This window comes from Tupaia chinensis, unplaced genomic scaffold (assembly GCF_000334495.1).
Source record: "Tupaia chinensis unplaced genomic scaffold, TupChi_1.0 Scaffold000359_1, whole genome shotgun sequence".
Classification (NCBI taxonomy): Eukaryota; Metazoa; Chordata; class Mammalia; order Scandentia; family Tupaiidae; genus Tupaia; species Tupaia belangeri.
In genome coordinates, this window is record NW_006159855.1 from 1,315,120 (window position 1) to 1,337,920 (window position 22,801).

The window sequence follows — 22,801 nt, forward strand, 5'->3', positions numbered from 1 at the left end:
GTGGGTTCCCTGCTGAAGCCACTCACCATTCATGGCCCAGCAATTGAACTTCTGCTCCCAGGAGAGTGCATTTTAACCTCAGAAAGTTGCAGTTCTGGATTGTTCCTCTGTGAGGTAGGACCTCTCTGGTCTGTGTGTGGGGTGTGCTTTTGTTATGAGCAGAAATGAAGTGGGCATGCCCCAACACTATGATTTGGATTGCGTCCTGCACATAAATACCTGTGAGCCAGAACTGGGACTGTGCCATGGAGGAAGTGTATTCTGTAAGAGTCGGGAACCAGAAAGCTTGACTATGTGAAAGGATTCTGGGTGTAACAGCCCTAGTAGGGCCTGCAGGTAACCCTCGTTCTCATAAAATCCTGCCCTTACTTGCCATACACCAAACCCCTTACTCTGTAGGGCCAGTCCTTTCCTGCCTATGGCACCTCACCAACAAGTAAATGCTACAGGAATTCGGAAGCTGTGGGGTTAAAGATAAAGACTAGTCAGTGGCTGGGTTCCGTCCTAGTGGAGGGGTTCTGGGAAGTAGACGGGGCTACTTGACACAGTCCTGAAAGTGGCTATGTGCAGGAAATACAGGTGTGAATGGCTTGGTCACGTTGACTCCCCACCGAGGCAGGCAAGCCCCTCAGGTCTGCGCTGGCTACATGTATCAGAGAGTGGCACGGCTGCACACGTGAGAGCTGATAAATAGAAATCCCTTCCCCGCTTGCTTCACGCCACACGGTCTTCCCCAGACAGAAAGGGTCAGGCTCCTGAGGCTTGACTCTTCTAAGGCTCAAAATGGGTTCTATTTTCCAACTTGCATGGCTTTGCTTGTTTTAAGGACTCCAGTTCAGCCCAATCCTCACCGCTCAGACAAACTGGGACAGGTTGGGGACTTTGATGTTGAGATCGCCAATGTTGATGTTCCGAGGAATGTCAGGCAGATTGATATTTTTAACAGCAGACACAGCCCGTGCAGGAGCTGCTGAGAGGCCACCCTGAAGGAGAAATGAAAGACAAGCATGAGACAGTTTTAAGTGTCATCCGCTTAATGCTTAAAAAAAAAAGTGAAGGGAAGGCCTAGAAAAATTCCAAACTGAGCACACACAAATTTTCATTCTTCTTTCTTATTCCTCAAAGATAGCCAACAAAATAGTCTTCTTGTGTTTGCCTTAGGGAGTGTGCACTTGCCAGAGAGAGACAGACAGAGACAGTGAGAGGGAAAGTGAGAAATCACCCCCCAAGGGGGGTGGCCACATCATCACCCCTTCTCTTCCATTCTCCTCTTGGGATCTTGGTCATGCATATACACACATGTGCCTGGCATGAGTTTCAAGCTACAGGATCCAGGACTTGAACTGCAATGGGCCACATGGGGATCCAGCAACACAGCCACTATACCATCTGCTGGCCCCACAAAATAGGTTATACATAGGTTTGGCGTAGGGATCTGAAGCCTGTACACCTCCCGGACTCCAAGCTCCTCAAGGGCAGGCATGTCTTCTGTGGTCTTCTGGCCTGGGCATCTAACAGGTGCTCAACAAATGCTGACCAAAACAACCTGAGGTGGTTGCCTCACGTCTCATAAGTACTGGGGCACTTTTCTAGTCACCAAACTAAACATAAACTCTTTCCTTGGGACCAGCAGATGGCGTAATGGTTATGTCGCTGGACTACCACTTAGTTGGCCATGGTTTGAGTCCCAGACCTGGTGGCTTAAAACTCATGCTGGCCGCGTGTGCGTGCGTGCGTGTATGCCCAATATCCCAAGAGGAGAATGGAGGAGAAGGGATTGTGACATGGCCATCCCCTGTGGGGGAGAATGATTTCTCCTTTAACATCTTTCTGTCTCTCCAGTGAGCATACACGCCCTGTAGCAAAAAAACCTAAAAAACAAAACAGAACAAAAACTGCTTTCCTCAAGAGGCGGAAGACTCTTACAGACAAGTGCAAACTCACAGGGAAATTCTTAAAGGAAAAGGAATGTCACAGCTCTAGGGCTGCTGCTTGCCAACTAATAATGTGAGATGGAAACGCGCTGGCTCTGGAAATGTCATGTGGCAACAAGCTGGGACTCACTGACACGCAGGAGGTGGGGTGTACCAGACACGGAAGGATTGCTAAGGAAGGACACACAGCAAGGGTGTCCACGGTCAGCCTTTACCTCCAGGCTCACTCCCAGCGTGGAGACAAGGGGAGAAGTTGACAAAGGTTCTTTCAAAATCACTGTTTCTCTGCTGACCAATTTCAGGATACCAACTCCAATTCCACCCTCGCCCAGCACGTCTTCACTTCTGGTTTCCAGCCTCCTGCCTCTGACTCATTCACTATTTCTGGAAGCTTCCCAGCCTGCATCTCTAAAGAACTATAGCTGCCACAATAGCTGTGGTCTGGAAGAGCTTCTTCAACGAGACCGCTAGTCCTCTCGGAATTCTTGGTTTCCCAAGATCAAGTTCAGTTACTCAAAGCAAAGAAGCTCTTTAAGACACTCAGATGAATGAAGAGGTCACTTGTTCAGCCATTTCTGCCATGTGTGAAGGTGGATGCCTGGGACCACTGTCTCCTGACATGGCTAAGGAAGGGGATGGAGAGACCCAGGGGTACAGGACAGAATTACTGTGAGTATTTGTAGAAGCACAGTCCTATGTGGAGGTAGACTGGGGCATGTTATCTTCAAATAGAATCCAAACTCTACTGTAGTTTTTTGTAAGACAAGCTGGAAATAAGGAAACAGGCAGCTCTGAGGTTTCAAAGACACCATGAGAAAAGGCTGCTGGGAGATGGGACTCATACAGTACACACCAGGAAACCACACTGGATCTGGAGACAGGGATTCTGGGTTCCTCTGGGGAACATGTGGCTTTGAAAGAGGAATTATGAACCACAAACAGGGCCGAGGGCCCAAAGCCAGAGTTTTGTGCCTTCTTCTGCCATCTGGCTTTTCCATCCATGCTCTGGCCTGAATGCCTGAGATTATAAACCTTATCTGTTTACTTTTCAGAACTTAGCTTCAAGCCAGTCAGTTCTGATAGACTCAAAGGAGAAAGAAGATGAGCATAAAACATTTTCTAAGGTTCCACATAAACCAACAAATGCACTCTTCCCTCTCTCTGCCCTGCCTAGCCAGGCAAACACACAGCTACTTACTCACCTCAGATTTCTCCAGCCTGTTTTGAGCTTCAATTTGAGCCACAATTTCATTCATGTTTGTCTCTAACACCATCCCGCCCATCACCACTTCCTGCAGGATGTAGTGTACCTAAGGGAAAGCAAAAACAAGCAGGGTCAGAGCCCTCTGGGGTAACCATCTGGGTAGTTAGAGGGTAGCCCAGAAGGCTTCCTTTTCCCGCAGCAGCAGAGGGGTAGACATAATTCTGGGTCCTGGGTCCTGAGTCACAAGCTAGACATAAAGCTACCCCTAGAGCTCAGACTCCACAGGCAAGTGAGAAAGCAAGCCACCAGGTCCGACACTTGAACTGAGGTCAGCCATGTGGGAGTTCAGTGCTCTTAACCACCATGCCACTGACTGGTCCCCCTCTCATGAACTTTCTGAAGACCCCTTGTAATAAAGCAGGTGTGCTCCCTTATATGTGTGCCCACTGAGCCTCATTAGCCACTTTCTGTCTATATACACACGTACTCTCAAGAAGTGTTCTTAAATTTTATACAATATGAGTTATTTATTATCTACAATGCAAATAACAGATGGTGAAAATCTCATATTTAGATAATTTACAAAATGTTAAACCAAGACTGATTTTTAGATTACTCCCAGGGGAACTCCACCATTTTATGTTTCTCGATCAAAAATAAACCTTTGGGGGGGAAAAAAAATAGACCCTTTGGGGCCAGCAGGTGGCAAGGAGCTTAAGGTGCTGGGCCCCACATAGCTCACTGTGCCATCTGATTCCTGGACCCAGAAGCCTGAAAAATCACACCAGGTTCATGTGTGTGCGTGTGTGCCCAGAATACCAAGAGGAGAGTGAAGGGGAAGGGATTGCTGCATGGTCATCCCCCCCAGGGGGTGACTTCTCTTCTTGCTTTCTCTCTATGGTGAGCACACACGCCCTGTAGCAGGAAAAACAACAAAAAACCCACCTTTGCAAATGGTGTGGTTGTTCCTCAGAAAATTAAAAATAGAATTATCATATCACCCAGCAATTTCACTTCCAAAAGAATACACCCAAAAGAATTGAAAGCATGACTCCAAGTGATATTTGTACACTCACATTCACAGCAGTATTAGTCACAAAGCCAAAATGTGGAAGCAACCCAAGAGTCTATGGACAGACGAATGGATAAATAAAATGTGAATGGAATATTGCTCAGCCTTGACAGAAATTCTGACACATACTACACCAGGGATGAACCTCGAGGGTACTAAGCAAAGTGAAATAAGCCAGTCACAAGGGGAGGCACCCAGAGAAGTAAAATTCATAAAGACAGAAAGTAAAGTCATGGTTGCCAGGGGCTGGGAGGAGAGGGAAATGGTGAATTGTTATTTATAAGTACAGTTTGGGTTTTGTAAGACAAAGAACTCTGGAGATGAATGACGGTGACAGTTGTACTATCATGTGAATGTACATAATGCCACAGAACTGTAAACTTGAAAATGAAGATGGTAAACTTTTTATTTTAGTGTTGCTATAGGGCATGTGTGCTTGCCATAGACAGAAAGTGAGAGAGAGGAAAAGTGAGAAAGCAGCCCCCAGGGGTTATGTACGGCCATATGCCACAATTCCTCCTCCTCCATTCTCCTCTCAGGATGTTGGGCATGCATGCATACATGCCTGGCATGTTTTTCAAGCTAATGGGTCAAACTGCACAGTCAGCCATATGATATCCAGGGGCCTTAACCTCTGTGTTATCTGTCAGCCCCAAAATGGTGAACTTTATATTTCATGTATTTTAGAATAATCATCATCATCATCATCATCATCATCATAATAGAAATAGGTTTCTTTATAGTAGTACTTTCTTTTTTAAAAAATATTTATTTTATTTTATTTATTTATTCACTTATTTTAATTTGACCAGAGAGAGACACACAGAGAGAGGGAAAGTGAGAAAACAAGCCACCAGGTCTGGGACTTGAACCATGGTTGGCCATGTGGGAGTGTCCAATGCCTTAACCACCACACCACCTGTTTTACTACCTATTATTTAATTAAATTTCATAATTACAATATCATACAGTGGCATAAACAGATCTAAAAATATCACAGCTGACCTTTAGTAAACCTAATTATTCACCTGGGGTAGGTGAGCAAAGGACGAGTAAACAGTTGCCCCATAGTTAATCTTTCAGGTCAGTGAGGCCCTCATCCACTGACTATGAAGGGAACCCAAGGAGATGGGCAGAATTTCTCTGAGTGGAGCTGGAGAGGACTTAAGAAAGTTGGAGGTTGCCAAGCACAGGTGTGGTCAAGAATCATACAGCCAAGAATCAGCACTAAACCTAAGAACCTGAGAAACTAGAGATATTGTCAGAGCACAAAGAAAGGTCTGTTAAATGACAGGAGGTGACTGAGGGCCTGAACTCGAGGATGCCCACAGAAATCTAGGTGAATACCTGAGAAAACCAAGAGGGTTAAAGTACAAAAGCAACAAAGAGTCTGGGAGGAAAAAGAAATCTGAAATCTGAGTCATGAAGAGAGCAATGAAAACCACAGGAACAGGAGAAAGCAATGAGGCAAGGGTCTTTGAGAACCCTAAACTGAGCCTGACAGTGTGCACTGAACAAGCATGGATGATCAAGAAATAGTTCAGTTTTAGGCTAGCTTAGTAACCACCTAAAATAACGATACTAGCAACATTCACTTAGAGAAGTGTTTGTTAACAGAGTTCGAACAAAAGTGCTACTGACTTCTTACTTCTTAGAAAATCAACAGTAATTTGACCCAGAAATAATTACAACCAGGAAGTGCTTCATCTGCACATAAGCTTAAGATAATCTCACTGAATGGGCAGGATTATCTTTTTTTTTTTTTTGGAGAGATTTTTGCTATAGGGCGCGTGTGCTCGCCAGACAGACAGAGAGAGACATAAAGACAGAAAGCGAGAAATCACCCCCTAGGGGGGATGGTCACGCCACAATCCCTTCTCCTCCATTCTCCTCTCGGGATCTTGGGCACGCATGCACACGTGCCCGGCGTGAGTTTTAAGCCACCGGGTCCAGGACACGAACCGTGGTCGACTATGTGGGAGTCCAGCGACAAAGCCATTACGCTAACTGCTGGTTCCCCAGGATTATCTTGATATAAGAAGAATGTAGTGGAGAAAATACTTTGGGTGATGAATTTAGATCTTAAAAGATAGAATATGGGGTGGAAAATGATGTTTTCTGTGATGAATACGCTGCTGTTTTCCAAGATCAATACTGCATACTTAAGGTTTGGACCAAATAAAGTAAAAAAAGGACCTCTCTGAGTTGGATGAGTCACCCTCCTCTCAGTGATACTGTTGTGCCTAGCATGGGTGTCTACTGAGGTACCTAATTCAGGGTGCTGCTGTCTCTTCTCCTTAACCATGATTCCTTGAGGGCAGGGTCTATGTCATATTCTCTGGGTCCTCAGTACTGAGCACTGTGTTTATGAGATGGTACTTCATAAATGCTGGATGAAGGATGAAAGAGGCTCATCTTGTTGAGAAGTCTTGATTTTTGAGGATATAAAGCATTCTGAGCTGGTATGGCCCCCCATTCTGGCACAAAACTCCACCATCTACGACACACAATTATTCTACAGATAAAAAATCTGTTAGTTTCCTACCAGGGTTGACAGAGTCTAATGGGAAAAATGAAAGTTATCTCTTCAAGAAGACAAGTATGTCTTGGGAAGCTATCTCTGGAATTGCTGGGGGATAGAGACAAATTAGTTTCAACAACTTTCCACAAGAACAGAGGAGTCCAGGATCTTCACAGATTTCTTCCTTGGTTATATCTCTCACTGAAGTCAAAGAAAGTTATGAATCTAGTCCCATGTCAATAAAGACCATCACTAAAAACAAATTGATCTGAAGCCTGGAGGTAATAAACAAGAAAGTACAAGCAATGCAAATCTTTTTCCTCTAGTTTTAAAGAAAAATGTACTCTTCAGATCTTAAATTTGGTTGAACCAGCCAGTGGTGTGGTGGTTAAGGCAGCTGGATTCCACATGCCAATTGCACAGTTCAAGTCCCAGAGCTAGCAGCTTCAAAAACATGCCAGGAGAATTATGTGTGCCCAAAATACCGAGAGGAAAATGGAGGAAAAGGGACTGTGGCATGGCCATCCCCTATGAGAGGTGAGATGATCTCTCTTTTTTTTTTCTTACCCCCTGTATGTGTCTTTTTCCAGTGAGTGCATGCACCTCATAGCAAAACTAAAAAAAAGAAAATTAAATTGGTTATATTCCAAAAGTTTATTTATTTTTAATTTTTTTTAAACTTTATTTATTTTCTTTTTGTGAGAAAGGGACAGCCCTTCTCAATAGGATCTTTATGCTGCAACTGTTCCTCTAGCCTTGCAACCAGCTGGATCACAGATGTGACCAGAATGCTCAGGTAGACCTGGGACTCAAACCCAGAGACTTCCTATATAGCCTCCAGCACCATGGAGCAGTGCCTCTAATGTTGGTGCTGCCATGAATGGGTCAAATTTTATTTTTGCTATAGGGTGTATGCACTTGCTAGAGAGAGAAAGAGAGGGAAAGTGAGGAATCACTACCCAGGGGGATGGCCACACTATAATCCCTGCTCCTTCATTCTCCTCTTGGGATTTTGGTGTTTTTCAAGAGGGTAGATCTGGGACTCAAAGTGTACAATATGTCACGTGGGGATCCAGGGTCTTAACCACTACACCACCTGCTAGCCCACTAAGTTTATTTATTTAAGTATTTAAGCTAGATTTTTTTTTTTTTTGTAGAGATTTTTGCTATAGGGCACGTGCGCTCGCCAGACAGAGAGAGAGAGACAGAGAGATAGAAAGTGAGAAATCATCCCCCAGGGGGGATGGCCACACCGCAATCCCTTCTCCTCCATTCTCCTCTCGGGATCTTGGGCACGCACACACACGCGCCCGGCATGAGTTTTAAGCCACCGGGTCCGGGATGCGAACCGCGGTCAACTACATGGGAGTCCAGCAACATAGCCATTACACTAACTGCTGGTCTCCCTTTAAGCTAGATTTTTGCTATAGGCCATGTGTGCTCACTAGAGAGACAGAAAGAGAGAAATCATCCCCCAAGGGAGATGGCTGCAATCCATTCTCCTCTACTCGCCAGATAGACAGAGAGAGACAGAGAGACAGAAAGCGAGAAATCACCTCCCAGGGGGGATGACCACACCACAATCCCTCCTCTCGGGATGTTGGGCACGCATGCACACGCGCCTGGTGTGCCTGGCATAAGTTTTAAGCTGCCGGGTCTGGGACTTGAACTGTGGTTGACTACATGGGAGTCCAGCGATGTAATCATTACGCCATCTGCTAGTCCCACCAAGTTTAATTATTTTTTTTAATAAGTTTTTGCTATAGGGTGCGTGCGCTCACCAGACAGAGAGAGACAGAGAGACAGAAAGCAAGAAATCATCCCCCAGGGGGGATGACCACACCACAATCCCTTCTCTTCTGTTCTTTTCTCTGGATCTTGGGCGCATATGCACATGCGCCCAGTGTGAGTTTTAAGCCACTGGGTCCGGGACGTGAACCGCGGTCAACTACGTGGGAATCCAGCGACATAGCCATTACGCTAACTGCTGGTCCCCCAAGTTTAATATTTTTTTAAAGAATTATTTTATTCAATTTTATTCATTCATTCATTTATTTATTTTATTTTGACCAGAGAGAGACAGAGAGACAGAGCCAGAGAGAGGCAAGTGAGAAAGCAAGCCACCAGGTCCAGGATTTGAACCATAGTTGGCCATGTGGGAGTGTCTAGTTCCTTAACCACCAAGCCACCTGCCAGTCCCCCACCAAGTTTAATTTTAAGTGTTAAACTTCACAATGCATTTCCCCATAAATATAGTAAGACTCTCAAGCTACAAGATCACAAAATCAACTTAAATCTGTGAAACACCACCCAAAATGTGGTACCAGAGCACCCCTGCCCCACATTCGTGTTATGAATAGCACTGTATCTGTAATAAAACACACCTCTATATTAGATGGCAGGATCCCATCCAGCATAACTCCTTGGGTAGACAGGGTAGGTGAAAGCTTCTGAAACACTAGTGCCACATTAATGCACACCGCACTCCAAGCTTAATCACATCCACAGAAACCTCTAGTCCCAACCAATCCCTCCTTAGGCTGTTTTTCATAAGAGGATGAAGGCCTGTTGTACCAGAAAGATAAGAGCTCATGCTCCCACTGTCTATTAATATGCATATCTTTCTTAAAACAACTGTGTAACCACGCAGAAGACAATAAATCACTAACCAAATATAAAAGAACATTGGCACAGAGGTTGGCAGGTGGCATGGTGATTAAGGGTGGTGGACTCCTACACGGCCGACTGCAGTCCAAGACCCAGACCTGGCAGCTTGCTTGCTCCCCCCACCCCCCCATCCCTCTCTGGTCAAATAAAAATAAATAAATAAAGTTAAATAAAATAATTCTTTAAAGAAAAGAATAACATTGGCACAGTTCTTCTATTAGAACATAATGATGCGAATACTGAAAAATTTAAAAAAAGAATCATTCATCAATGACAAGATAACTAGTTTACTGTATGAAAAGCTGAATGCTGGTAACTTTTTCTACCCCTTCTTGGCTTGAGTGGCTTCATTAATTCCTAGGAAAGGCCTTCCCCGGAGAATAGGTAAAGAGATTCTTAGGAGATAGCGAAAGCACCTCTATGTCCAGGCTAGAGGGTGTGGTGGCTTAATGAGCCCAAGGACCCAGCACTGACAGGGGAAGAGAAAATAATCTGAGAGACATCTTGGTCCACAGTTAGACTCTAGTTCCCATATTATCCCTTTCAGAAAGAAATGAAAAGGGGAAGAAGGCATTAAAAAAATGCCTTCCAGGGGGCCAGCAGGTGGCATGGTGGTTTATGGCGCTGAACTTCCACATTGTCGACTGTGGTTCGAGTCCCAGACCTGGCAGCTTGCTATCTCACTTTCCCTCTTTCTCTCACTCTGTTCCTCTTTGATCAAATTAAAATACATAAAGAAATAACGTTCAATGTTCTTTTTTAAAAAAAAGTCTTTAACAATGCCTTCCAGAGACCTGTATTCACAGAGTGATTTTTCTCCCTGTTTTTGGATAAATGGACAGAGTTGAATAAGCTCTGGGACTCCACTGTACCTACAGTACACAAGGTAATATATTAGCTTCAAGACACTCACAGTTTTCACCAAAATAACCTGTTACAATGTCTATTTTGAAATATGCTAACATCACAGAATGGTAAGAGCTGGAAGGAGGAAATAAAGATAAGATGTGGACCCTGTCCTCAACGCAGCTAGAATCCAGTAAGGAAGATTAAACATGTACAGAATTAACTGTAATAAAACAGGCTGTGGTTAAGTACCATGACCCAGGTACAAAATGCCATGTTAGTTCCGAGGAGGGTAGGCCTGCAACTAGTAAATAGAGGAGAATACATCCAGGTAGTGGGAATGAATGGCAAATCACATAACAACTCATTCATTTTTCTCCATGCCCTACTAATTCCTCCTCTTCCTCTTTTTTAACAAAAGAATCATTCAGGCCTGCTGGTGGTGTGGTGGTTGAGGCAGCTGGATCCCACATGACTGTGTGTGTGTGTGTGTGTGTGTGTGTATATATGCACACACGTGTGTGCCTGCCCAAAATCCTGAGAATGGAAGAGGGGGGATTATGTGTGGCTGTATCCTCGGGGGGGGGGGGATTTCTCACTTTCCCTCTCTCTCCCTCTGTCTCTATCTGATGAGTGTACATGTCCTATAGCAAATTTAAAAAATAAAGGAGGAAAACAAAATGGTCACTATTCACTGGCTTATGTTTTATGTTCTTTCAGTATAAACAGACTCTAACAAAGTATATTCATTACAAATTATTACTTCCTTTTTTAAAAAAAAAAAAACACAATTTCTAATATGAATCAGAGTTCTCAGTAAAGCAGTTAAAAAAATTTTTTTTCAAGCATGGGGGACCAGCAGATAGCATAACGATTACATAGCTCAACTCATGTAGTCAACCGTAGTGTGAATCCTGGACCTAGTGGCTTAACCAGGCCCGTGTGCATGCATGCCCAAATTCTCAAGAGGAGAATGGAGGAGAAAGGATAGCAACTGGGCCATTCCTCCAGGCCCCCAGGGGATGATTTCTAACTGTCTGTCTCTGGCGTCTCTGGAGAGTGCATGTGCCCTACAACAAAAATCTCTCTTAAAAAAGAAATAAAAACAACTCTCTCGTAAAAAGACAAAACAAAACAAAAACAACTTCTAGCATGGTGGCAGTCTTGTTTTCACCAAAAGAAAGTAATAAACTAGTGCTGGAAGGCACATGCCTGGCTGAGGGTTTGCATCCCTGGCTAGCCTGACAACTGTCTCTAAATTCTTAACTGTACTGAGCTATAATGTGCCTCAAGCCATTTCTATCCCTGGCCCTATTTGTGTCCTAAAGCAATAAAAAATAAAGTCTCTGCCCTCTACCCTGATTCTATCATTCTACCTACTCTGAGCAAATGGCAGGCAGGCAAATAAAGCACAATTATTTGACCATCAGAATAACTGCAGCGGCTGGGTGGTGGTGCAGGGATGAAAGCGAGGCTCTGTGAGGCTGACCCACCTGAGAAGGTCCCTGCTTTGTGCCTGGAGAAGTCTCCTAGTACTGTGGGGTACACACGTGCCTGTGATCCAGTGCTGGCTGGGGATGGGTCATGGGGCTACGACTCTAGGGGATGCAGCCTTTCTCTCTCACTTGTAGAAAAAAATAAGTAAGCTGAGAAAAATTCTAGATGCCATGCCTGGATCCACAATCCTGTCTCTTGGAGATGCTCATCATTCCCACCATTTCTGTTCTTTCTAAATACCCCCCATGGAACAGCCCTGGGCCCCACTCCACGCAGTTGCCAACCCCCTTGAGGGAAAATTTTTCACTTTCCTTCTCACTGTCTCTCTCTGGTGAGTGCACGTGCTCTATTTGTGTCCTAAAGCAATAAAAAATAAAGTCTCTGCCCTCTACCCTGATTCTATCATTCTACCTACTCTGAGCAAATGGCAGGCAGGCAAATAAAGCACAATTATTTGACCATCAGAATAACTGCAGCGGCTGGGTGGTGGTGCAGGGATGAAAGCGAGGCTCTGTGAGGCTGACCCACCTGAGAAGGTCCCTGCTTTGTGCCTGGAGAAGTCTCCTAGTACTGTGGGGTACACACGTGCCTGTGATCCAGTGCTGGCTGGGGATGGGTCATGGGGCTACGACTCTAGGGGATGCAGCCTTTCTCTCTCACTTGTAGAAAAAAATAAGTAAGCTGAGAAAAATTCTAGATGCCATGCCTGGATCCACAATCCTGTCTCTTGGAGATGCTCATCATTCCCACCATTTCTGTTCTTTCTAAATACCCCCCATGGAACAGCCCTGGGCCCCACTCCACGCAGTTGCCAACCCCCTTGAGGGAAAATTTTTCACTTTCCTTCTCACTGTCTCTCTCTGGTGAGTGCACGTGCTCTATGGCAAAAACCTTAATTTTTTTTTTAAATAAAAGAAAGATGGGAGAATTGTTTTCTATAGAAGATTAGACCAAATGAGTTGAAGGAGGTTAGGAGAAAGACTGGAAATAGCCGCTCTAGTCTCTTAAAACTGACGTCCTAGCTGGTCCTAGCTGACCGGTTAGGTGCCTGGATTCAGTTAGTGGGAGAAAAAAACAAGGAAGGAAAGGAAAGAAAGAGGCAGACTGAAGGAAGCAATGCCATCTGGTTACTGTCCGGGAGTTGAAGGCAACGTAGGCCTCCCTCAGATTTCACTCCCTGAACAAAGAGGGTATCACTGAGAATTAAGGAAGAGAGATAAGCCGAGGGAGGGGGTACATGGGGACAGAGGCAGGCAGGAAAGGAGGTGGGTAGGGAGGAGATGATGAGTGGCTTGGCGTACACCGAGTGTGCAGTGGGCCAGGCATCCAGGTGCTGCATACTTCAGCCTGGGTAGGCATAGACGCAGGCTTGCGGTGCACCTCAGCCACAGTGCCCAAGTGCCCGAGGGCGAGCACATCAACGGAAGAGCTGGCAGGGTGTCGAACAGAGTGGTGGGGATGTGCCATGAGCTGCTGGTACAGACCTGGCTGTCTTTGGAAACAAGTTCGACAACTGGTTCTCTACAGAACAAACCTGAGTCCTAGATATCATCAACAGATTAAGTTATAGAGACTGAACGGTGACCAAGATGTGAATGAAGTATGCAACTTTCACTGGGCGTGCAGAGTGTAGATCCCTTTACATTAAAAAAAAAAAATTACCAGAGGGTGCATACATTCACGAGACAGAGAGAACCCTTAATGAAGCATGGTCACAACTAAATCTTTTTCCTCCATTTCTCCATTCTGTTTAGATCTGGGGTATATATGCACATGTGCCTGGCATATTACTCAAGCCACTAGGCTAGGGCTCGAACTGAGGTCGGCCATGTGGGATACAGCTCCCTTAACCACTAGGCCTTGGGGCCCATTCTCCAATTACTTTCAAAAGAATCTACTCTGAGTATGCTGAAAATGTGTCCTAAGACACACTCTGGGCATTACTTTCACTGTGTTTACACTCCTTAGGCCCTCCTCACTTGTGCTCCTAGAGTTCAAGTTCCTAGGCTATGATGACAGAGTAATTTGCAGATACTCTATCAGTTGCCTAGCCCTAAACTCAGACTTTGCCTTAGAGCTGCAGAGAGCAATTTAACTGTTGACAGTGCCAGGAAATAAGCTTATAAAGAGAGAGGACGGCCTGTACTCTCAGTGCTTTGGGCCTGGGAGACCCAAGTGTACACAGATAATATGTGTGCATGATAGAACATTTTTGAAAAGCTAAGTCTCCACACTTAACTAGCTTCCTTCCTTAGAGACAGTGACTCTTAACCATTTTTTTCCTGTAACAATGACCTGCAATGGCCTATCCAATCCTTCTGCTCACTCCTGCCGCATCTCCTACTCCTTCCCACCTGGATCACGGCAATCTAGCCATACTGGCTTACCTTGATCCCTGAAACCTATCAAATATCCTTCTGCCTCCATCTGTCTGGAATGTTCTTCTCTAGAGAGCCACTATCTCTTACTTCCTTCAGGTCTCTGTTCAAAGACAATCTTAGCATATGCCTTCCCTAACTACCATATATAAAAATATCAGGCCCCATCTACCAACCTTTTCTCTACTGTATCTTCTGCACCCATTATCATCTAACATATCTCCCTCGACTAGATTTAAGATGAGCGAAGTCAGAAATTTATTTATTTTTAAACATTTATTGACTTATCTATTCATTGTTGTGATTTTCAAGTCTCTGAGTTGGAGATCTGAACTGCAGTTGGCCACGTGGGAATCCAGCACCTTAACCACCTCGCCACCTGCTGGTCCCAGTTGGGAATATTTTCTTAACTGTTTCCCTAGCATCCAGAACAATGGGTGGAGGGATGAATTCTACAGTAATTCAGTAACCAGTATGTGCCAACTACCGTGCTAAAAATTAGAAATAAAACATTCTAATCTCTATCTTCACAATATTATCTGGTGGGGAAAACAAACAAACAAACAAAAAACAATGGATATTATGTGTGGGTACAGATCTCAGCTTTACCACATACCGTATTAAGTACCACAGCCACCATATAAACTAGGTGATACCATTCCTAAGGCCCCAAGGCAGGAGTCATACAGTTCGTTAGAGGCAGAGCCAGAAATCAAGCTTAGCCATGCTTAAAAGCCTGTGCTCTTGAACCACACACATAAGCAATAGCCACATCCTCTGTTAGATGCCAAGACAAAAACAGTCAATGGTGCTGGGGGAACAGGACAAGGATACCTATGTCAGCCAACAGGCAGGAGGGGAGAGCCAGGAAGGCCTGAGGATGAACTTTCTTGAAGGGTGAGTAGGAATTGTCCGTCTGGACGTGCAGAGGGCTGGAGAGTCTGTTTGGACATACTGAGTTTGAAATGCAGTGAGTTTGGATGGCAACTCAGGAGTCACCAGTGGATAGGTAAATGAAGCTATGAGATTGCATGACTTTTCCTAAGAAAGTGTCTAAAAGAAAACTTTCTTAGGAATAGGGACCACCTAAGAGGCAAGACGCCAGAAGTTCACAGAATGGCCAGAGGGATAGGGAAAAAAAAAAAACAAGTGACTGTGTATCAAGGAAACTAAGAACAATGGATTTTTAAAAAATTATTTTGATTTCATTTATTTATTCATTTATTTTAATTTGCCCAGCGAGACACATACACACACACACACACACACACACACACACACAGATAGAGGTAGAGAGAGACACAGAGAGGGAAAGAAAGAAAGCAAGCCACCAGGTCTGGGACTCAAACCATAGTTGGCCATGTGGGAGTGTCCAGCACCTTAACCACCACGCCACCTGCTGGTCCCAAACAATGAATGTTTTTAAGAATGAGGAAATGTTGTGTCAAAATTCCTGTGAAAAAGACACTGGCTGTACTCAGCAGCAGGAGGACAAGGCTCTTCATGATCAGATCATAGCCTACTTCTTTGAATTCCTCTTAGACTAATCCCAGGCACACCCCTGTACTCTAACTGGGGCTCTTAATCTCCAACAATACCACTTTCATCCCCGGGGGCATGTGGAAACTATCAGGTTGGGGCCCTCCTGGCATCACTCAGAGAAGGGATACCAAGTACTAGCAATTCAAAGAAATATCGTGGCTGCCAGAGGCTAACACTGCCTCCACTGGAAGCCCCTTGGTCCAGCTGGAGCTTATGCATACTTTGGATGTTCTGCGGCTCTCACCCCAACATTCACACACTCCTCCCACCAGCCCCCAGACCTTAAGCCTTCATCTCCACTGTTTTGTCTCCTAAAATTCTGGTTTTAAAAATGAACATTGACAAATTCCTTTTTTAAAAAAGAATTATTCTATTCAATTAATTATTTTTATTTTTATTTATTTATTTAAATTTGATCAGAGAGGAACAGAGCAAGAGAAAAAGAGAGGGAAAGTGAGAAAGCAAGCTGCCAGGTCTGACACTCGAACCACAAAGGGCCATGTGGAAGTCCAGCATCCTTAACCACCACGTCACTTGCCGCCCCCCAAAATCGACAAATTATACACATTTTTACACACCTATCATAAAAGTCATGCTTTAAAATTATCAAACACTTGGGACCAGCAGTTGGCGTAATGGCTATGTTGCTGGACTCCCATGTAGTCGACCGTGGTTTGAGTCCTGGACTCAGTGGCTTAAACTCATGCCGGGCATGTGTGCATGCCCAAGGTCTTGAGAGGAGAATGGAGGAGAAGGGACTGCAGTGCCGCCATCCCCCCAATGGGGTGATTTCTCACTTCCTGTCTTTCTGGCGACTGCATACGTCCTATAGCAAAAACTTCTTAAAAAAAAAAAACAAAAAAACTCAAACTGTGGTTTAGTGGAATAAACATGGGTTTTAGAGTTTTAGGTGCCTTTTCCTAAGTCTCAGCTTCCTCATCTCTTCCACAAGACTACCACCAACCTTATCAAATATCACTTATCACTGGGAATAAAGCACAGTCATATCTCTGTATCTACAGGTTCTACATCTGCAGATTTAACCAACCATGACTCAAAAATGTTTAAAAAAAAATAGAAAAAAATACAATAAAAATAGATAAAACAATATAGCATTAACAACTATTTACAAGGTATTTGATATAATAAGTAAACTACAGATGATTTAAAGTGTATGAGAGGGGCTGGCAAGGTGGCATGATGTTTAAGGACACTGGATTCCCATATGGCTGACCGTGGTTCAAGTCCTGGACCTAGCGGCTTACTTTCTCCCTCTCTTTTCCTTACTCACTCACTGTGTCCCAAGAGAAAAAGAAAAAGAAAAAAAGAAAGAAAAAAGAAAAAAGGAAAGAAAGAGAGAGTATATGAGAGGACTGTATAGGTTATATGCAAGTATCACATGACTTTATGTAAGAGATTTGAACGGCTGTGGACTTTGGTACCATTGGGCGGGTCAGGAAACCAATCCTCTGCAGACACTGAGGGACTGTACCTAGCACAATGCCTGGCACTTGGCAGCTGCCCAATCTGTATTAATTTCCCTTTCTCTGTACTATGTCTCCCTTGATGATTTCTCTACTCAGGAATTTATACAGCCCTTATTGCTTTTCTCTCTTGACACTGATGTAGCTTAAATTGCCAGTGTCTTCCCCCAGTATCTGATGTAGGGTAGGTCACATCTGTGGTGCTTGGCCACCCCTGCCTGTGTGACCACATACTCGCCATGGCTTGAGGGCAGCACGCTGGTCACCATGATCAGTCAGGAGGCAGCCTGGCATGCCTTTGTCGCTAGGATCCCAGTTTCCTGGCCAAAAGCTGTAGGTGAGCTCCCATCTACCCTGCCCCTCTCCATTTCAGAGCCCTGCCTCAGAAACAGCTGTTTCTTCAAAGTCCCATTCGTCTTTCACTACTTCTGATCAAATTATCATTAAATAAAGGAGTTTGAGGGGCCGGCAGGTGGCATGGAGATTAAGGACTGAGTCCTGAACACATTGGTTTGAGAAATGCACTGGGCTGGGACCAGCAGTTGGCGATATGGCTATGCCGCTAGACTCCCATGTAGCTTGACCATGGTTCGAGCCCCGGACCCAGTGGCTTAAACTCACGTCAGGCGCATGTGCGTGCATGCCCAAGATCCCAAGAAAATGGAGGAGAAGGGATTGCAGCATGGCCATCCACCCTGGGGGGTGATTTCTTGCTTTCTGTCTCTCTATCTCTTTCTGGCACTCCCACACACCCTGTAGCAAAAACCTCTCAAAAGAAAGAAAGAAAGAACAAAAAAAAAGAGAAATACACTGGGTCACGTACAGTGTGCCCAAAATCCTGAGAGATTACAGGGTGGCCATCCTCCCTGGGAGGGAGTTCTCACTTTCCATATGTCTCTCTCTTGCTCTGATTCTCTGCAGTGAGCATACACACCCTACTGCAAGAACTTAAAAAAAAAAAGAAGAATTTATGATTAGGTACCTTATTATTCTGCATAGGTAATTTAAATGCACTATAGTTTTATGAAATGCAATATACAGATTACTACATATATCTAACTAAGGCATTGCTTGTGATCAGTTTGATAAAAAAAAAAAAAGTACAAGATGAGAGCTCTCTCACAACACAATGCCTACTGAAAGACATTTTTTTGAGAAATTTTTGCTATAGGGCACATACACTTGCCAGAGATAGAGAGAGACAGAGAGACAGAAAGTGAGAAATCACCCCCCAGGGTGGATGGCCATGCTGCAATCCTTTCTCCTCCATTCTTCTCTCGGGATTTTGGGCACGCAGGCACATGCAACCAGCGTGAATTTCAATGTGCCAGGTCCAGATCTGAACCATGGTCAACCGCGTGGGAGTGAAGCACCGTAACCACTACACCACCTGCTGGCCCCAAAATATTATATTCAATTTATATAAACATTGCTTACTCTAAGATGAAGGAACATCTCTGTGTGACCCAGCTTTCTAGTAGAATTACAAGGTTCTTGAGATTAGGAATTTTTTAAAGAGATTTTTGCTATATGGTGCATGTGCTCGCTAGAGAAACAGAGAGAGAGAGAGAGACAGAGAGACAGAAAGTGAGAAATCACCCACTAGAGGAGATGACCATGCTGCAATCCCTTCTCCTCTATTCTCCTCTTGAAATTTAGGGCACACATGCACATGCGCCCGGTGTGAGTTTTAAGCTGCCAGGTCCAGAACCTTGAACTGGTCAGCTATGTAGGAGTCCAGTGACATAACCATTATACTATCTGCTGGTCCCATATTTGTTTTTATAATCTTTGATTCTCTATTTAGCAGCACCCTTCTCATAGCAAATTCTTTAAAAAAAAATGTTATTTTAGGGACTAGCAAGTGGCATGGTGGTTAAGGTGCTGGAATTCCCACATGGCCAACTGTGGTTCAAGTCCTGGACCTGGAGGCTTGCTTTCTTTCTCTCACTCTCTTTACCAGGGACTGAGTCCAAACCTGAGTTGGGTATTTACCTTGGGCCTATGCCATGTTACCGTCTCTGCATTTCTCAGTGTTCTTTTTTTTTTAAAGAATTATTTTATTTAACTTTATTTATTTTTAAAATTTTGACCAGAGAGCAACAGAGTGAGAGAGAGAGAGGGGAGAGAAAGCAAACACCAGGTCTAGGACTTGAATCATGGCTGGCCATGTGGGAGTCCAGTGCCCTCAACCACCATGCCACCTGCCAGCCCCCTCATAGTTAATTCTTAATAAATAAACGTTTGTTTGATAACCAGAGGAAAAAAATGAAAAAATGTTATCAACAGGTATCAGTCCTTCACCAAGGTCAGATCATAGATGATTTTTGCAGAAAGCCTTTGTAAGGAGGTAAACATTTGCTTCCCAGCTACGGTAGGAATCTACTCTTAGAGAATTTTAAGTTCTTAAGTCACTCTAAATTCATTTGGGAAGTAAATAAAGCATAAATACCAAACATTCTGTTAGAGAAGCAGAAGTTGTTATGCACAATGCCTTTCTCCAAGCTTCAACCATGTTTCCTTCTTTGAAGAGTATTCCTCTATTTCTCTGACACTGTAATATCTAAGTTCTCTCCTATGAAGTGATACGGAATTAAATGTCAGTTTTTCCTCTAAGAAAATATATGAAAGAACTGTGACAGTCATTAGTAATATTCAGAGCCATTTCAGGTTCTCCTCCCTACTGGGTACATTGTAGGATCGCACTTTCCTAGCCCCTGGGATGTGCGTATGTAACAACTTGACCAATAAAATATGAGGTTGAGGGAGCCGGCAGGTGGTATGGTAACTGAGGTGCTGGACTCTCACATGGCCGACTGCAGTTCAAGTTCTGGATCTAGCAGCTTGCTTTCTCACATTTTCTCTCTCTCTGTCTCTCTGGTAAATGCATGTGCCCTATAGTAAATTAAAATAATAATATCAATAATAAATACAATTAAAACATAATTCTTTTTAAAAGTCTTTAAAAATTAACCTATTAAAAAATAAATATTTTTTTAATTTGAGAGATTTTTGCTATAGGGTGCGTGTGCACAGAGACAGAAAGTGAGAAATCACCCCTCAGGGGGGATGGCTATGCTGTAATCTCTTCTCCATTCTCCTCCCCAGATTTTGGGCATGCATCCACACATATGTAGCATGAGTTTTAATTAAGCCACTGGGTCTAGGACTTGAACCGCAACTGACTATGTGGCAGTTCAGTGATGTAACCATTACAACATCCTAAAAACAAAGGTGAGGTTGATAGGATGTATTACTTTTCTTTCTTTCTCTCATTCATTCATTCATTCATTCATTCACTGTTTTTGCTCTCACTGAAAAGAGACAAAGGGAAAGCAAGAAATCACCTCTCGGGGAGAATGGCCATGCCTCCAATCCATTCTCCTCCATTCTCCTCATGGGATTTTTTTAAAAAACATTTATTTACTTACCTATTATTTGTTATAATTTTCAAGCCCCCAGTCCTGGACTTGAACTATGGTCAGTTATGTGGGAATCCAGCACCTTAACCACCATGTCACCTGCTGGCCCTAGATGGCAAGTATCACTCTAAGGGCCAACACACAAGTATCTAAATAGAAGCACAGGCTAAGGAGGATCTCAAGTAGCCTGGACCTCCAAGTGACTACAGTTAGTAGAGACAACAGGATGGCCACATGGCATCAGTAAGAAACATACTTTGTTGTTGTAAGTCATTAAGATTTTGGAATAATATATTACCTAGCCTACTTGGAGTGATATAAACATCAAACCTGTGAAAGGGTTCTCAGCCAGGGATCAAGAAATTCTGCTTCCTTTCGCAGAGGAGGCCAATCCTCTTCTGTAGCATAAGGGATAATTAGTAAGAACAACAAAATTGAATCTCAATTCCAGCCTTTAGGGCACCTGCAAATCACCAACCAGAGTGATATACAGTTTGTTTTGTCTGTAACATATCCAAGTAATACAACTGATAATAAGCTTTGCTCTCCACTATAACCTTGACAAACACTAGGCTATATTAAAAAGGCTAGATACTGGGGTAAGCAGGTGGCATCACAGTTAAGGTGCCGGACCCCCACATGGCTGACATCAGTTTGAGTCCTGGACCTGGTAGTTTGCTTTCTCACTTTCACTCTTTGGTGAGTGCACATGTCCTATGGCAAATTAAAATAACAATAATAATAATAAATTAAATTAAAAATTGTTTTTTAAAAAGGCTGGATATCAAAAGACATCTTTAAAAGTCAAATTTTGTGTTTTGTGTACACTAGTATTCTACTGCCCTTCACTAGTAATTAGAAATGACTAAACACGGGGCCAGTTGGTGGGCATGATCATCAAGGCACTGAACTCTTCTTGCATGGCCAACCGTGGTTTGAGTCCCAGACCTGGAAGCCAGGAGGAGAAGAAACAGAGGTCTGGCCAACACCTCTCGGGATTATTTCTCACTTTCTCTCTCACTGTCTCTGTCTTCTTGTGGTGTGTAAGCTCACCTTGTGGCAAAAGCTTAAAAAAAAAAAAAAAAAAAAAAGAAAGAAAGAAAGAAACAACTAAACAAATCAGAGAGGGTCTGTAATTTCAAGTAGCAAGGGATCGATTAGTGTTAAAATTCAAGTAGAGAAAGTGAAAGTATATCTTGTAGCAGATAGTAAATTAGTTTGGAACAATCTTAGATTTTCTTTTTTGAAGCAAACTATAGAGAGCTTAGAAATTTAAGAAGTGGGGAACCAGCAGTTAGCGTAGTGGATATGTCGCTGGACTCCCATGTAGTTGACCGCGGTTCGCGTCCCAGACCCGGTAGCTTAAAACTCACACCGGGCGCGTGTGCGCCCAGGATCCCGAGAGGAGAATGGAGGAGAAGGGATTGCGGCATGACCATCCTCCCTGGGGGGGTGATTTCTCACTTTCTGTCTCTATGTCTCTCTCTGTCTGGCTGGCGAGCGCACGTGCCCTATAGCGAAAAACCTCTCCAAAAAAAAAAAAAGAAGAAATTTAAGAAGTCATTCTTGCTAATTCTCTGTTAATTATCCTGGCCTCTGGAAAATATCCTGCAGCCAACAAGAACTGAAGATAACAGATGGAAAGTATCTGGGTCTTTACTGACAGTATTGAACTGTTGTCTCAGCTACCCTTTACTTCTGCCCTACAGCTGGCCTCTATGTACACAAGGTAATACATTTCCTTTCTACTTAAGCCAAATACAAAGAAAAGATGTCTGCTATACCATTCTTGTCGATCTGCACAATTAGCAGAGAAGAACTGGGGATGCAATGGGACACGGATGGCCTTGGCCTCTGTTATCGCACGCTCATTCCGAAGAGATATCTGACAAACGTCATCAATTATTACTGTTTATGACCCTTTCCTCTATGAGCTCGTCAGGTTAATTTCGAACCCTCAGCACTTTCCTATTTTAGCAGCCTATAATCCAGCCTATAATCAGTCCAGAGACTTAAAATTCCAGACTACAAGATTTCCTTGTGCTCAGACTTGCCCAGAAGCGTATGCCCTGAAAGCCCACTGTAGACTGGAATCTATAAAAAGGTTAGATAGGGAGCAAGCATGTGGAATGGTGGTTAAGGTGCTGGAAACCCACATGGCCAACCATGGTTCAAGTCCCAGACCTGGTAGCTTGAAAATCACATGGGGCATGTGTGTGTGTGCATGCCCAAAA

At 43.8% G+C, this 22,801-nt stretch overlaps 1 protein-coding gene across 8 annotated transcripts in view; it reads right to left on the reverse strand.

Annotated features, from left to right (window-relative positions):
- Positions 1-6: 6 nt before the first annotated feature.
- The window catches only part of AP3S2 (adaptor related protein complex 3 subunit sigma 2), a 109,864-nt gene continuing 87,069 nt past the window's right edge, over positions 7-22,801 (reverse strand). For 7 of the 8 annotated variants that reach the window (XM_027773557.1, XM_027773556.1, XM_027773555.1 and 4 more), the window contains 2 exons: positions 3,137-3,244; positions 849-983 (listed from right to left, as the gene is read on the reverse strand). In XM_027773557.1, coding sequence (XP_027629358.1) covers positions 855-983; positions 3,137-3,244 — 237 coding nt within the window. In that variant the 3' untranslated portion in view covers positions 849-854. Of the gene's footprint in view, positions 984-3,136; positions 3,245-22,801 lie in introns of all 8 variants that reach the window. The other variant, XM_014589464.2, reaches the window with a different exon arrangement.